Source organism: Sparus aurata, chromosome 13, assembly GCF_900880675.1.
Source record: "Sparus aurata chromosome 13, fSpaAur1.1, whole genome shotgun sequence".
In the NCBI taxonomy this organism is placed as follows: domain Eukaryota; kingdom Metazoa; phylum Chordata; class Actinopteri; order Spariformes; family Sparidae; genus Sparus; species Sparus aurata.
The window spans coordinates 21,417,670-21,430,631 of record NC_044199.1 but is presented as its reverse complement, the minus strand read 5'-3'; the positions used below and the strand labels follow the sequence as shown (position 1 = coordinate 21,430,631).

The 12,962-nt window shown below is 36.3% G+C and overlaps 1 protein-coding gene across 1 annotated transcript in view; it reads right to left on the bottom strand.

The window, feature by feature from the left end:
- Positions 1 to 12,962, bottom strand: part of hyou1 (hypoxia up-regulated 1) — a 49,069-nt gene that overhangs the window by 20,417 nt on the left and 15,690 nt on the right. The window contains exons 14-15 of the mRNA XM_030438842.1: positions 11,208 to 11,346; positions 10,719 to 10,776 (exon numbers count right to left, since the gene is read on the bottom strand). Of these exons, the coding sequence (XP_030294702.1) occupies positions 10,719 to 10,776; positions 11,208 to 11,346 (197 nt within the window). The remainder of the gene's footprint in view (positions 1 to 10,718; positions 10,777 to 11,207; positions 11,347 to 12,962) is intronic.

The following is a 12,962-nucleotide window of genomic DNA, read 5'->3' as shown; positions in this document are numbered from 1 at the left end:
CAGTAATGCAACTTAATTACAAAAACACAAAGGCAGTAATTAGAGGTCAAAAAGATAGGAAATCAAATTGCAAAATATTATCAAGAACTGTATGATGCTGCCCAAAATCCAGTACATAAAAATAATTTAATTAATTTAAATGTTTTTAATTAATTAATTAATTTTAACTTTAAACCTTATCGAGATAGCACAGAAAAAGAATTTACATGTGGCAATATTTACCTTAGAGGTCTTATGGCCTTATCTATTCAAAACCTTAAACAAGTTTTGTATACAAGACAGCTTTCAACCATCTTATAAACCTATGTATAAAGAGCCAAATGCCAGAGGCAAGGTTAATGGGGTAATATCTGACTCTTTTAATATTTCTAAAAGGTACTAGACAGGGAGATCCCTTATCCCCATTGATTTTTGCATTATGTATAGAACCGCTGGCAGAACGGATTAGGTTAGAACAGAAAATAAATGGTATTGACATAGCAGGAGTCAAACTGTCAATGTATGCAGATGATATGATAATCTACTTGTCTGATCCTGAACAGTCAATTGAAGTGTTGATGAATGTAATTGGGGAATTTGAAACCATTTCGGGCTATGCATTAAATGTTAATAAATCAGAAGTAATGATCATGGGTGGCACGATTAGTGATGAACTAAAACATAAATACACATTTCATTGGGATGTGGAAAGGATAACATATCTTGGGATTAATATAACAAAGAATTTGGACAACTTGTTCGCAAAGAATTTTGATGAATTAATAAGCCAAATCAAACAGGACCTAAACAGATGGTCCATAATCCCATTCTCCTTATGGGAAGAGAGTCAAAATTATACAGATGAACATACTACCAACATTTGTTTCTTTTTAAAGCACTACCCATATATATTGTCGCTAACATTTTCAAACAGTGGGATTCTATTTTAAGGACGTTTATATGGAATGGCAGGAAACCAAGAATTAAAATGAATTATCTAAAATTGCCAAAAGAAATGGGTGGCCTAGACGTTCCAAACTTGCAAGCTTATTATCAAGCAGCACAAGTAAGAAATGTTAAAATTTGGATGGGAGAATGCTCACATACAAAATGGAGAGAGATGGAAATAAACTGGAGATATACCTCTAACTGTTCTCCCTTTTTCCAAATACAAAAAAATCATACATTGAGAATGTAGACAATAGATGGGTAGTTGCTACACTTAAGGTTTGGAGGGAAGTCTGCCACAATTTAAAATTAAATGAAGATGCAATTTTTTTTGAAAGAAATGGGGAGTGATCCAGACTTCTCTCCTAATAGAATGGACCAAACGTTTAACATATGGGCATCCAAAGGTTTATGTAAATTTGGACAATTGCTTGGCGATTAAGAAATGAAAACATTTGAACAGCTATCGTTGCAATATGGTTTACCCAAATGTTATTTATTTCGATTCTTCCATGTGAGAAGTTATCTTTTTGATGTTGTAAAAAAGAAATGTATTCAAGAAATAAACCCCCTCATAAAATGCATGCTTAAGATATATGACTGTGGTACTGAAACAAAACTCTTAACCAAGTTAGTTAAAATAATACATGCTAATTATCAAGATAAACAAATGGATCTCAATGTAAAATATAAATGGGAGGATGAAATTCCTTGTAATATCTCACCAGTAGAATGGGAACAAATGTGTAAAAACATACATGAAACAACTAATTCAAACTACTGGAAAGAATTTGCATGGATGATTATAAATAGATATTTTAGGACACCCCAAATCCAAAGTAAATATGAAAGCAATGTAACCTCAAGCTGTTGGAGGAAATGCGGGGAGCAAATAGCACACCACAGTCATGTATTTTGGTCATGTAAAGTTTTAGGTGGTTTTTGGAAGACTCTGTCAGAGAACTGTCAAATATTTTTGGCATCTCTGTGAATAAAAGTCCATTAGTTTTATTACTTGGAAAACTTCCAGAAAACATTAGGAAGAATGAGGTATAGTTGTTCTTAATGATAAGAGTAGCATTAATTAAACAAATTGAAATTGGTTAAAAGATGATAATCTAAGTAATCCCAAATGGGGGGGATCTTGTAAATGAGATATACATAATGGAAAAAATAACAATGAGAATTAGAAATCAAGTTTATATTTTTGAAAAAAGATGGGAAAAATGGGTAAGGTATATGAAAAATAATATCTCTAACAATTCGTACAATATGTCTCATAAATATCATATATATTTTGTCTTGCATACTTGTAATGAACTACACATTGCCTTTGTTTCTGAATACAGGCATATGCAATTGTAAGTAATTATTTGAATTAGTAGTTATTTTTCAATTTATTTTATCTTTTATATTATTATAATCATCATCATCATCACTATTATTATCATTATCATTATTATTATTACTATTATTTTACTTTATCACAACGTCTGATTATTTTGTATTATGTTTTTCGTTGTCTGTCTGTTAACTAAAAGAAAAAGATCATAAAAAAATTAATTAAAAAAATGTGTTAGTACAGAGAGTAAAGCACCGAAAAAGGTACCTTTGGTATCGGAACCGGTATTGGTCCAAACGGGAAAGGTAGCCAACCCTAGTAGGTAGAGCACTGGGATATATGTAGGGATCTTGGTTATAGAATGTATACACAGTGATATATGATGATGTGTCTGTCTATTTCTCATTATGCTGCAGGGGTGTGGGGTTATCGCTCTATAAAAGCAAGGAATCTCTGTCTCTCTGTGTGTGTGTGTGTGTGTGTGTGTGTGTGTGTGTGTGTGTGTGTGTGTGTGTGTGTGTGTGTGTGTGTGTGTCTCAAATATCTCTGCGGATCAGAATCAGACTGACCTGAGACTTTCAACATGTCTGCTGCGTGGTTCTAGGGTGTGCAATGTCGCATTTGTTTGGACTGCAATGATATCGTGAATAAATTATTTCAGAAACGCTTCTTTACGAATTCAGCGAGCATTGTCCACCGGAGCCACCACAGTCACGTGAGCACCAGAGCCAATCACTGCACACCGTAGCCACATGAGCACCAGAGCCAATCACTGCACACCGTAGCCACATGAGCGCCAGAGCCAATCACTGCACACCGTAGCCACATCACTGCAGAGCCCACCGCCACCCCCCACCTTAAGAAACAAGCAGATTTTTTTTTTTTTTTTTGTTTGTTTTTTCTCCTCTCCTTTATTGAAACAACAAATCTGGCACGTTTTTCATAGTACATACATTGCGCAAGTATATAGAAAATGCCAGGTGAACATCATCCAACATTAGTGCAAGTCAACTCACAATAAGAACATACACATTAGTGTTTCAATATAATACATTCTGAGCAATTGAAATAAAATCAAAACAAACATATCAAATAAATAATGAAAAATAAGTATATAAAATAGAATAAACATTGATTTTTTCTTTTTTTTTTTTTTTTTTCAAGGGGGATTCAAATTAGTCTTAACTATCTATTTCAGTGGGAAAATTCTTTAAGTTATCATATAATTTTTGTGCCTTAATTTCTGTTAGAAGTTTTAGAGATTTCACATACAATTTAAATTCATTCATGAAGACAATACATTTGGGTGATGACTTCATAACTCTATTCTTGTGGATGAAAAATTTGGCTAGACAAAGTATTACATTGCAACAGAGTTCATCATTTTTGTTTTGTAAGATCAACCCAAAAGTAACATCATCTCTAGAGATAGCTGGAAACAATACAATTTTTTGTTTGATCCAATTGTGAATATTAAACCAGAATGTTTGTATTATATCACATGAGAAGAAGATGTGGTCCGTGGTTTCAATGTCATTTTCACAGAATGTGCATAAATTGTCATCGATATTAAAGCGTAGTCTAAGTAATTCTTTAGAAAGATAAATGTTGTTCATAATTTTAAAGTGTGTTTCTTTCACTTTGGGGGGTATGGGAAATGTTAGGTACATTGTTCTTAGTTTATCAATTGATTTATTGTCAAATTTATGTAGGATATTATTTTTATTTTGTCTGCCGGCAAACAATGTTTCAGTGAGGCAGTTTCTTATAAAATGATTGTTACATTTTTTGTCCAGGATTAAAATCCCCTGTATTGACAATGGGCCCAGTTGTGGTATTATAGGTTGGTGGGCCAATATATTTTTGGTTAGAAAAATAAATCCATGAGGAAGTGCTTTTTGTAATTTAATAAAGTCTGATTTGGGAGGGTTGAATTTATGTTTAGTGCAAAACTATTGATAATCTAAGAGATTACCATTGGCATCCATTAAGTCAATCACAGACCACATATTCCTCTCATACCAATCCCGATAATATAATGATTTATTTCGGTATAATACATATCTATTATTCCAAAGCATAGTAGTGTGGGGAGAGAAGTTATGCACATATAGCATTTTTCAATATAATAGAATTTGTTTATGAAACTCTGACAGTGATATAGGTAATTTATCGATGTTGAAGTCTGCCATGAGAAGACATTTTAAACCTCCAATCTTATTGAACAGGGAATTTGGAACAGAGTACCAAAATGAGTTGCTATGTTTGATCCAAGATTTCAGCCAATTAATTTTTAAAGTTCCATTGAGGCAATCAAAATCAATAACTTTTAAACCACCATCTTTAATTTCTTTAACCATATTGCTTTTTTTCATATAGTGTGGCTTGTTTCTCCAAATAAAATTCAGATTAATTTGGTTAATAGATTTGATTAGTTTATTTGAAATGGCATTAGAGTAGGCTGGGTAAATGCACCTTGATAAACATTCCATCTTGGTTGGGTAAATTCGGCCGAGTACTGAGAGGTCTCTTTGGAGCCATGAGTTTAATTTGGCTTTACTCTCTTTTATTTTTTTTTTCTACATTTAAGTATTGACTTTGTTTTTGGTCTTTTGTAAGGTGTATTCCGAGGTATTTAATTTCTGACTTGATAGGGATGTTACAGATGTCTTTTAGAGTTGTATCATGAATTGCAAATAATTCACATTTGTTTAAGTTCAAAGTTAATCCTGAAGCTTTGGAGAATTTTTCGATTTCTTCGATTGTTATTGGGATTTGGTGTCTGTCTTGTACAAATAGTGTTGTGTCATCCGCAAGTTGGCTGATGACAATATTGGTGCCAAAGACATTTAAATTTTTTATTTCATTACAATTTTTAATGTAAATTGCTAATATTTCTGTGACTAATATGAATAAATATGGTGAAATGGGACAACCTTGTGGAATTGCCACATTAACATTAAAACTGGGGGTGGTGCCACACGGTAGCATGACACAGCTGTTGATATTCTGATATAATCCACCAACTAAATTCCTGAATTTGACTCCAAAACCTAAATGTTTAAGAACTTGGAAGATAAATGGGTGCTCTACAGAATCAAACGCTTTATAGAAATCTAAGAAGAAAATGAAACCATCACGTTCAATTTCATTTCTATATTCAATAATGTCCATTACCAGCCTTATATTATTGTGGATTGATCTTCCCTTTAAGAAACCAGACTGTGTTTCTGCAATAAGATTTGAAATTACTGTCTGAAGACGAGTAGTGAAAATGTAGGCGAGTAATTTATAATCAGAGTTTCTAAGAGTAATAGGCCTTCTGTTTTCTATGAATCTGGGGTCTTTGCCAGGTTTGGGAATTGAGATGATGAGCCCATGTCTCATAGTGGGTGGAAGTATACATGTTTCAAATATTTCCAGAAATACTTGATGTAGCAGTTTTTTAATATCTTCCCAGAAATGTCTATAAATGTCTCCTGTGAATCCATCTGAGCCCGGTGCCTTGTTAAGAGATAGGCGGCCAATTACTCTATCCAGTTCAGTAATTGTTATTTGACTATCACATATTTGTTTGAAGTTATCTTCAACTTTAGGAATATATGTTTCTATATCCTTTAAGAATGTATGGCAGTCTTCATTAGAGAATTTAGAGCTGTAAAGCTGTTTATAGAATTTGAGGATTTCTGAGGAGATCAATTTTGGTTCTGTGATTTCTATATCATTTACTATCAAGGAACTGATGTTATTTTTTCCTTGTCTCTTTTTTTCAAGACCACAGAAATATGCACAGTTTTTTTCCCCCTCCTCTATCCATTTAGCTCTCGATCTAATGAAAGCCCCTTGTGCTCTTTGAATATACATTTCATCCAGTTTAGGTTGAAGATTTAGTATTTTCTGTTTATCGTCTTCAGTAGGGTTGAGTTTATTGCAGTAAACATTTAATTGTTTGATAATGTCTAGTTCTTTTTTCTCTAAATCTTTTTTAATTTTTTTACTGAATGAGATGGTAAATTGGCGTATTTTATATTTAAGAAATTCCCATTTTTTAACGGCCGTTGTTAGTTCTTCCAAGTTTACAATTTCAGTAATTAGTGATTTAATCTTTTGACAGTAATCTTTATTTTTAATTAGGCTAGAGTTAAATTTCCAATATTTGTTAGAGCAAGTTCTACTGTTGTTAGGTTTCACATATAATTAGATAACACTATGATCAGTAAGTGGAGTAGCAGATATATCAGAGCTGATATCATAGCATAGCAAGTGGGTTGCAATTAACCAGTGGTCAATTCTGGATCTATAATTGGAGTTGAACCATGAGAATTCAAATATTCCTGGATTTAAATGTCTCCAAACATCCGTTAAGCTTTGGTCATTGCAGAAGTTTATAAAGGTGTTGTTTGGATGACTTACAGAGAATCTAGTAGGAAATTTATCATAAAATTCATCATGGACTAAGTTAAGATCACCACCTATTATAACGTTATCAGTTGAGTATGTTGATTTCATATTATCTAATTGTAAGCCAATTTGTTCTAATAGGTTTTTATTTTCAGTGCTGCCGTTGTACCCATAAATATTGGTTAAGATGAAATTGAAATCGTCAAGGGTTAGTATGAGCATTAGCCAGTGACCATTAACATCTGCCATATGAGAAATAACCTGACCTTTGAAATTTTTTAGTAGGATGGCGACCCCTGCTGATCTTGAAGTACCATGGCTGAAAAAAACTTCGTCTCCCCATTGTTTAGACCAGAAAGTGATGTCTTCTATCTTGGAATGCGTTTCTTGTAATAAAATAATATTAGCATTTTTCCCTTTACAAAACAAAAAAACACTTTTTCTTTTGGTCATGTTTCTTAGACCCCTTGCATTAACAGACATCAGAGAAATATCATTTTTTAACTGGAACATATGACTCAAAACAAACAGAAATTGAGATGAATTAACTGAACAGTTTTAGAAACAAGAATACGGTGTTATTTAAGAATACTAACCTATTATGGTAGTAAAACCTTTAGCATGTCAATTTGCTTATAAAAACTCACTTGCTTGTAGGATTAGAAATCCCATGTTACGTTGATCATGGTGTGACTCTCTGTCCATTGATGAAGGCATGGGGGCCTCGGAACATAGTCTTAAGACCTGCCTTCCTTGCTTGTTCAATCTTTGGCCATACAGCTTTTCGGGCCTCTGTCTTCTTTGGTGAGATCTTCTGCAAAGCGAATGTTGAGCTCCTTGCAGACTGAGTGATGTTCGGTAGTACGCCAGAGTTCATCTCTGAAGTGTCTTCCAGTGAACTGCATGATGATCTGGCGAGGACGGTCGGCGTTGTATGGTCCTAGACGATGCACAGAGTCTATGATGAAGTCCATGTTCTCCTTCCAGTGTGGCACGATCTTTCCAATGATGTCCTTGATGATCTGACGTGTGTTTTCTTCTTTTTCTTCCTTCAGGCCATTTAGTCTTAAATTCCATCTTCTTTTGTATCCCTCCAACTCTGCAGCTCTCATTTCCAGCTCTGTGTTTTTCTTCTTGAGTTGTTTCACTTCTATTCCCAACTCTATGTTTTTTTCTTTGCATTCTTTGATTTCAGCCGAGTTAAATTCTACTGCTTTTGCGATGCTGGCCATGGTGAGCGTGTTTTGTTTTTGTTCTTTTTTGAAGTCCTCCATCATGTTTTGAAGTGACCCAATTGCAGCCAGGATAGCAGCGTTTGAAGCATCTTCAGCACGGGCTCCTGCAAACGTGCTCTCCTCTCCTTTTTGTTTTTTCTGCGGAGCTGGTGGCTTAGAAGGCGATGTGCCTTTGGCGTTTGTCTCCATGTTCTCTGGACTGCAGTAGTCGTGTTGTAGAAGAGCACGAGCTTTAGCGTTGATATTAGCTTTAGCCATGTAGACTTTGTGTTGTGAATTGTCCGGGATTACTTACTGGAAGTTGAGCGGCTTTAACCTGACTTGAGTATTTTTCCCATCGAACAGAGACGAGTTTTGTGAGTTTTGAGACCGTATTTACATTTTGAAGGTTTTGCCACTTGGAGCAGTTTACATCGCGTCTGCTCCCTCCGCCATCTTGCCGCCAGGCCCGAAACAAGCAGATTTATGCCTGCAGCAGCGCGAGCTGGACCAGAATTTTGCCAGCAGTTAGGTACCATTCTGTTCTGTGCATCTAAACTGACTGTGGTGGATTAATGAGACTAAAAGAGTCCGGACCGAGTCTGTCCGAGTCTGAGGAGATCCGGAGATGCGCGGACAACAAAGTGGAATCGGAATCTGTGGATGTTCGTGCATAGCTAGCTGCTAACGCACCCACACAGCCCACCTCCCAGTTGACGGACCGGACGCACCGGCACGTCCAAAACCGGACTTGGGGTAAATAATGTCCGCCACGCTTTTTCTCGAACATTGCCGTCACGTTTGCTTTGTGTCTGGTGCAGGAAGAAACGGTAAAAAACTGGCTTTTGTCACGAAAGTGTCCAAGCAGCAAGTTTGGATGTTGAGGAACAGGAAGTTGTGGGAGGGACGGAGGTGGATGAATGACAGGCAACGACGGAGTTTGGAGTGTATAGTTAGTGTGTTATGTAGTGTTTGGTGTAGTGTGTAGTGGAGTCGGTTTTTTGTTTAATGAGTCAAAACAATGAGACTGCTGAATGAGCACTGCCTGCATTTAAATGTAAATAGTTACATATAACTTTGTAAATTTTTCAAATGTATGCACATATTTAGCAAACAATTTATATTTGCTTTATAAGTAATAAAAAATGGTTTGTTAAACATATTTGTGGTTTTCACAGTAAAAAAATCTAACTTTTTCTACTCGGATTTTATGTTTTTTGTTTGATTTTAGGTCCATTGTGTTAATACAGTATGTCAAAATAAAAAAATAACTGTACAGTCACACATGTGAGGTTGTGCTGAAAATAACAACACCAAGTAAATAGTTTTTAAGGTGAAATATAATGGCAAAATCAAAAATAGTCAAAAACGGCCAATTATACCCTGGAATATCGGATTTCACAACAAACCTAAATATCCCTGACGTCCCACCTTCAAACACAGCCAAATGGCCATCCATGAAAAAGCTACTTAACCTCCCACTTTTCTACAGGAATACATATTTCTTACAGGCACTGCACTAGTTGTAAGCAAATTAAATTGTGAAGCTGTTCAGAACAGAGCTATGTGCTGTTTTCTGGTGTAAACTTTCCCCAATAGTGTAATAATGACTCATAATGTAATCATTTATGTGCTAATTCATAATGCTGCTTACCTGCAATAGTCACAGTATAAGTGAGCACGGCATTCTCAAAGGCCCATAATAACTCATGGGTGCCACATAGTGTCTCCAGTTTATACAGCAATAAAATGTGAGAATGCAAGTACTATTAATGCAAGTAACTATTAGTTTACTAATGCACTGAAGCCCATGCCTTTTGCTTTACTTGCAGCTTTAATTGAGAGGTAAAATGATAATGCAACACTTTTCTCACTATATGAGCTAGGAGTACATAATGAGCTGTTATTACATTATAAGTGGTATCAATAAGGCTCTTAATGTAATAAGTTATTAAATTATGCGCATAGCCCTTATTACGTTGTGTCTGATTTTATTACATTGAGCCGATTATTACATTATGAGCTTTTATAACATTTAAATTATTACATTGAGCCGTTATAATATCATTAGCCATTATTACATTATTAGTTGCTACAGAGACATTTGAAGTTCTGCATAGGGATGATATGTTGAGACTGTGGAAAAGGCTGATGAACATGCCTGATAACAGACTTACCAAACTCTCACTGGGATTTTTGTAATACTCTATACACTTAAGTTCCAAAAAGAAAGCAACTCTGCACAAGATTGCACTGCAGATCCATATAAAAACAGCTTAATTTAAGTGCTGAAGAAACCCAGATCGGGAAAAAGAAACCCCACATCATATCTCTCTTTCTCACACAGACTCCAGAATCATGTCTTGTGTTTTACAATGAGCAAGCTACAATGATGCAGATTTTGAAAATGTGATCTGATGGCACGGACACCGGGCATATCTCTTCTTCACTGACAAAAGTTCACTAGTGGCTCAGCAACACTTGCTGTGTATGCATTATCAGCATGCCACTCATTAAACAACAACAGACAATATATGCAAATTCCATTAAATCAGATTACATTACAACAGACTTCTCTAGATTACTCAGAAAATCAGATCTGTGCATTTTTCCCTTTTAATATCAAGCAGCAAAATAGTTGTTGCATGATGCATTTGACTTCATTTGATGACAGTGTGTATGCACATTATGTTGTGAATGCTGTAAAAACGTGTCATATAGCCCTTGCCTGAATTGCAGTCATCTAACACTGATCAGAGATTTTTCCAGCGGAGGTTACAGACATCTCATCTCTCATTTCAGATGGGTTACAGACATATGTTTGCAAAACCTACTTGTTAATGTTGATTCCTCTTCTTTGTCCTCTGCAATAGTTTCAAAGACAGACTCCACCTGTGGATGAAAATTACAACAATGGATTGTTAATTTGACTGATGGAAAGGTTTAGATCAGTTGATTTTAGCTACAGCCCAATGCTTCTATAATGGTAATTATTTTCTGCTGAGTGTCTGCACGTATGTGGTGAATGTACTGACAGCCTCATTGTGCAGCATACATGTATTGCTTGCCAGAGTTTATTCACAAAAAGCATCATCTCATGTTATGTTTGAGCCAAAATATCAAAAAGCTGCATTGCAAATGTTCTGTAAATTTGAAAATTGTGCAGGTTATTACGTGATTAGGTACCCATAAATCCTTATGATTGTTTTTTACCTAAATTAATCTAACACTTAAGCATATTTTCAGCTTATTTCAGTGAGGCTTGCTGAGATTCATTGCGTGAATTTTCGATAAGAAAGCTGAATAGGTAAAGTAGAACTGACACGATCCAGGAGGAGGACTCCACTTTCATCCATGTTGAAATGGGCTTTGATGCCTTTTGACTCTGCATCTGCATGCTTCTGAAAGCTTCTGTCGACTCCAGACAGTTTAACTGTGGTCAGGTTCAAAGAGCCAAACACACTGAAAAGAGGAAAAGATTACTTTAGGTCAAATACATTTAAATCTTGAGGGAATACAGTGACATCAATTATCAACTAGTCGCATGCCAGGGATGAAGGATATTTTGTCGTATCCCTTTAGTGTCTGTCAAAATAGACTTGAATCCTTTCCAGCATAATCAATTATTCTATCAACCAAGTGTATGCAAGTAAAGTTTTGACTATGTTTTACATTTTGTGAGACAATGAGGATTCGAACCACTTGACCATGAGCCATGTGCTTTACCAATTCTACCACAGAGACACAGAATAAATAACACGTAAAACCAATCATTAAATTAACCACCTGTGTGCATGTGTGAATTTTGTAACTACCTCTACTTTTTTTGATAGAGGGGCTGAGGAATCAAACCCCTGATCATGTGATTATGAGCCATGTGCTTTACCCATTTCTCCAGAGAGTAGCAGAAGAAAAATAAGATAGGTGTAATCAGCCATTTAATCAACTGTCTGTATGCATGTGCAAGTTTGTAAATATTTGGAAATTATTCTTAAAGCAGGAAAAGGAATACTCAAACCCACGGCCATGGCTTCATGTGACAAGCATTATCCCTTGATGCCACTGAGCAACAGGAGTGATCAGTTTGATCAGAGTCTGAAATAGGGCTGCTCCACTACTAATAGAATATACTGCACAGCTCCACCAAATATGTTAATATTCAGTTTTTGTGAAAACTGTAGTAGTGGGGGTAGTAACAGTAGCAGTAGTTTAGCAGTATCTGTAGGAGCAGTAGTTTTAGTAGCGCCAGTAGTAGTAGTAGCAGTAGTAGTAACTATAGTGGTAGTAGTGGTAGTAGTAGTAGTAGCCATAGCAATAGTCGTTTCAAGGCTGTTGTAGTAGAAGCCAGAGGCAGGATTCAAAGAGCCATCGTTGTGATCATGTGCCTCTCTTTCTTCTCTATGGCAAAAGCTTAATATTTCAAAAAGTATAGCAGGTATCTCTATATAAAAGCAAATGACCTCTGTCTGTCTGTGTCTGTGTCTGTGTGTGTGTGTGCGTGTATTCCTCAAATATCTCTGCGGATCAGGATCAGACTGACCTGAGAGTTTCAACATGGCTGCTGCGTGGTTCAAGGGTGTGCTATTTCGCATTTGTTTGGACTGCAATGATACCGTTAATAAATTATTTCATAAATGCTTTACAAATTCCACGAGCATGTCCACCGGAGCCACTGCAGTCACGTGCGCACCAGAGCCAATCACTGCACACCGTGGCCCCGCGCACACCAGAGCCAATCACTGCAGAGCCCAGCGCGACCCCCCACCTTAAGAAACAAGCAGATTTATACCTGCAGCGGCGCGAGCTGGACCGGGATTTTGCCGGCGGTTCGGTCCCATTCTGTTCTGTGCATCTAAACTGACTGTTGTGGATTAATGAGATTAAAGGAGTCCGGACCGAGTCTGTTCGGGTCTGAGGAGATCCAGAGACGCGCGGACAACAAAGTGGAATCGGAATCTGTGGATGTTCGTGTGTAGCTAGCCGCTAGCTAGCAGCTAACCGCTAGCTACACGGCCCACCTCCCGAAGCGACGGACCGGAAGCATCGGCACGTCCAAAACCGGACCTAGGGTAAATAAT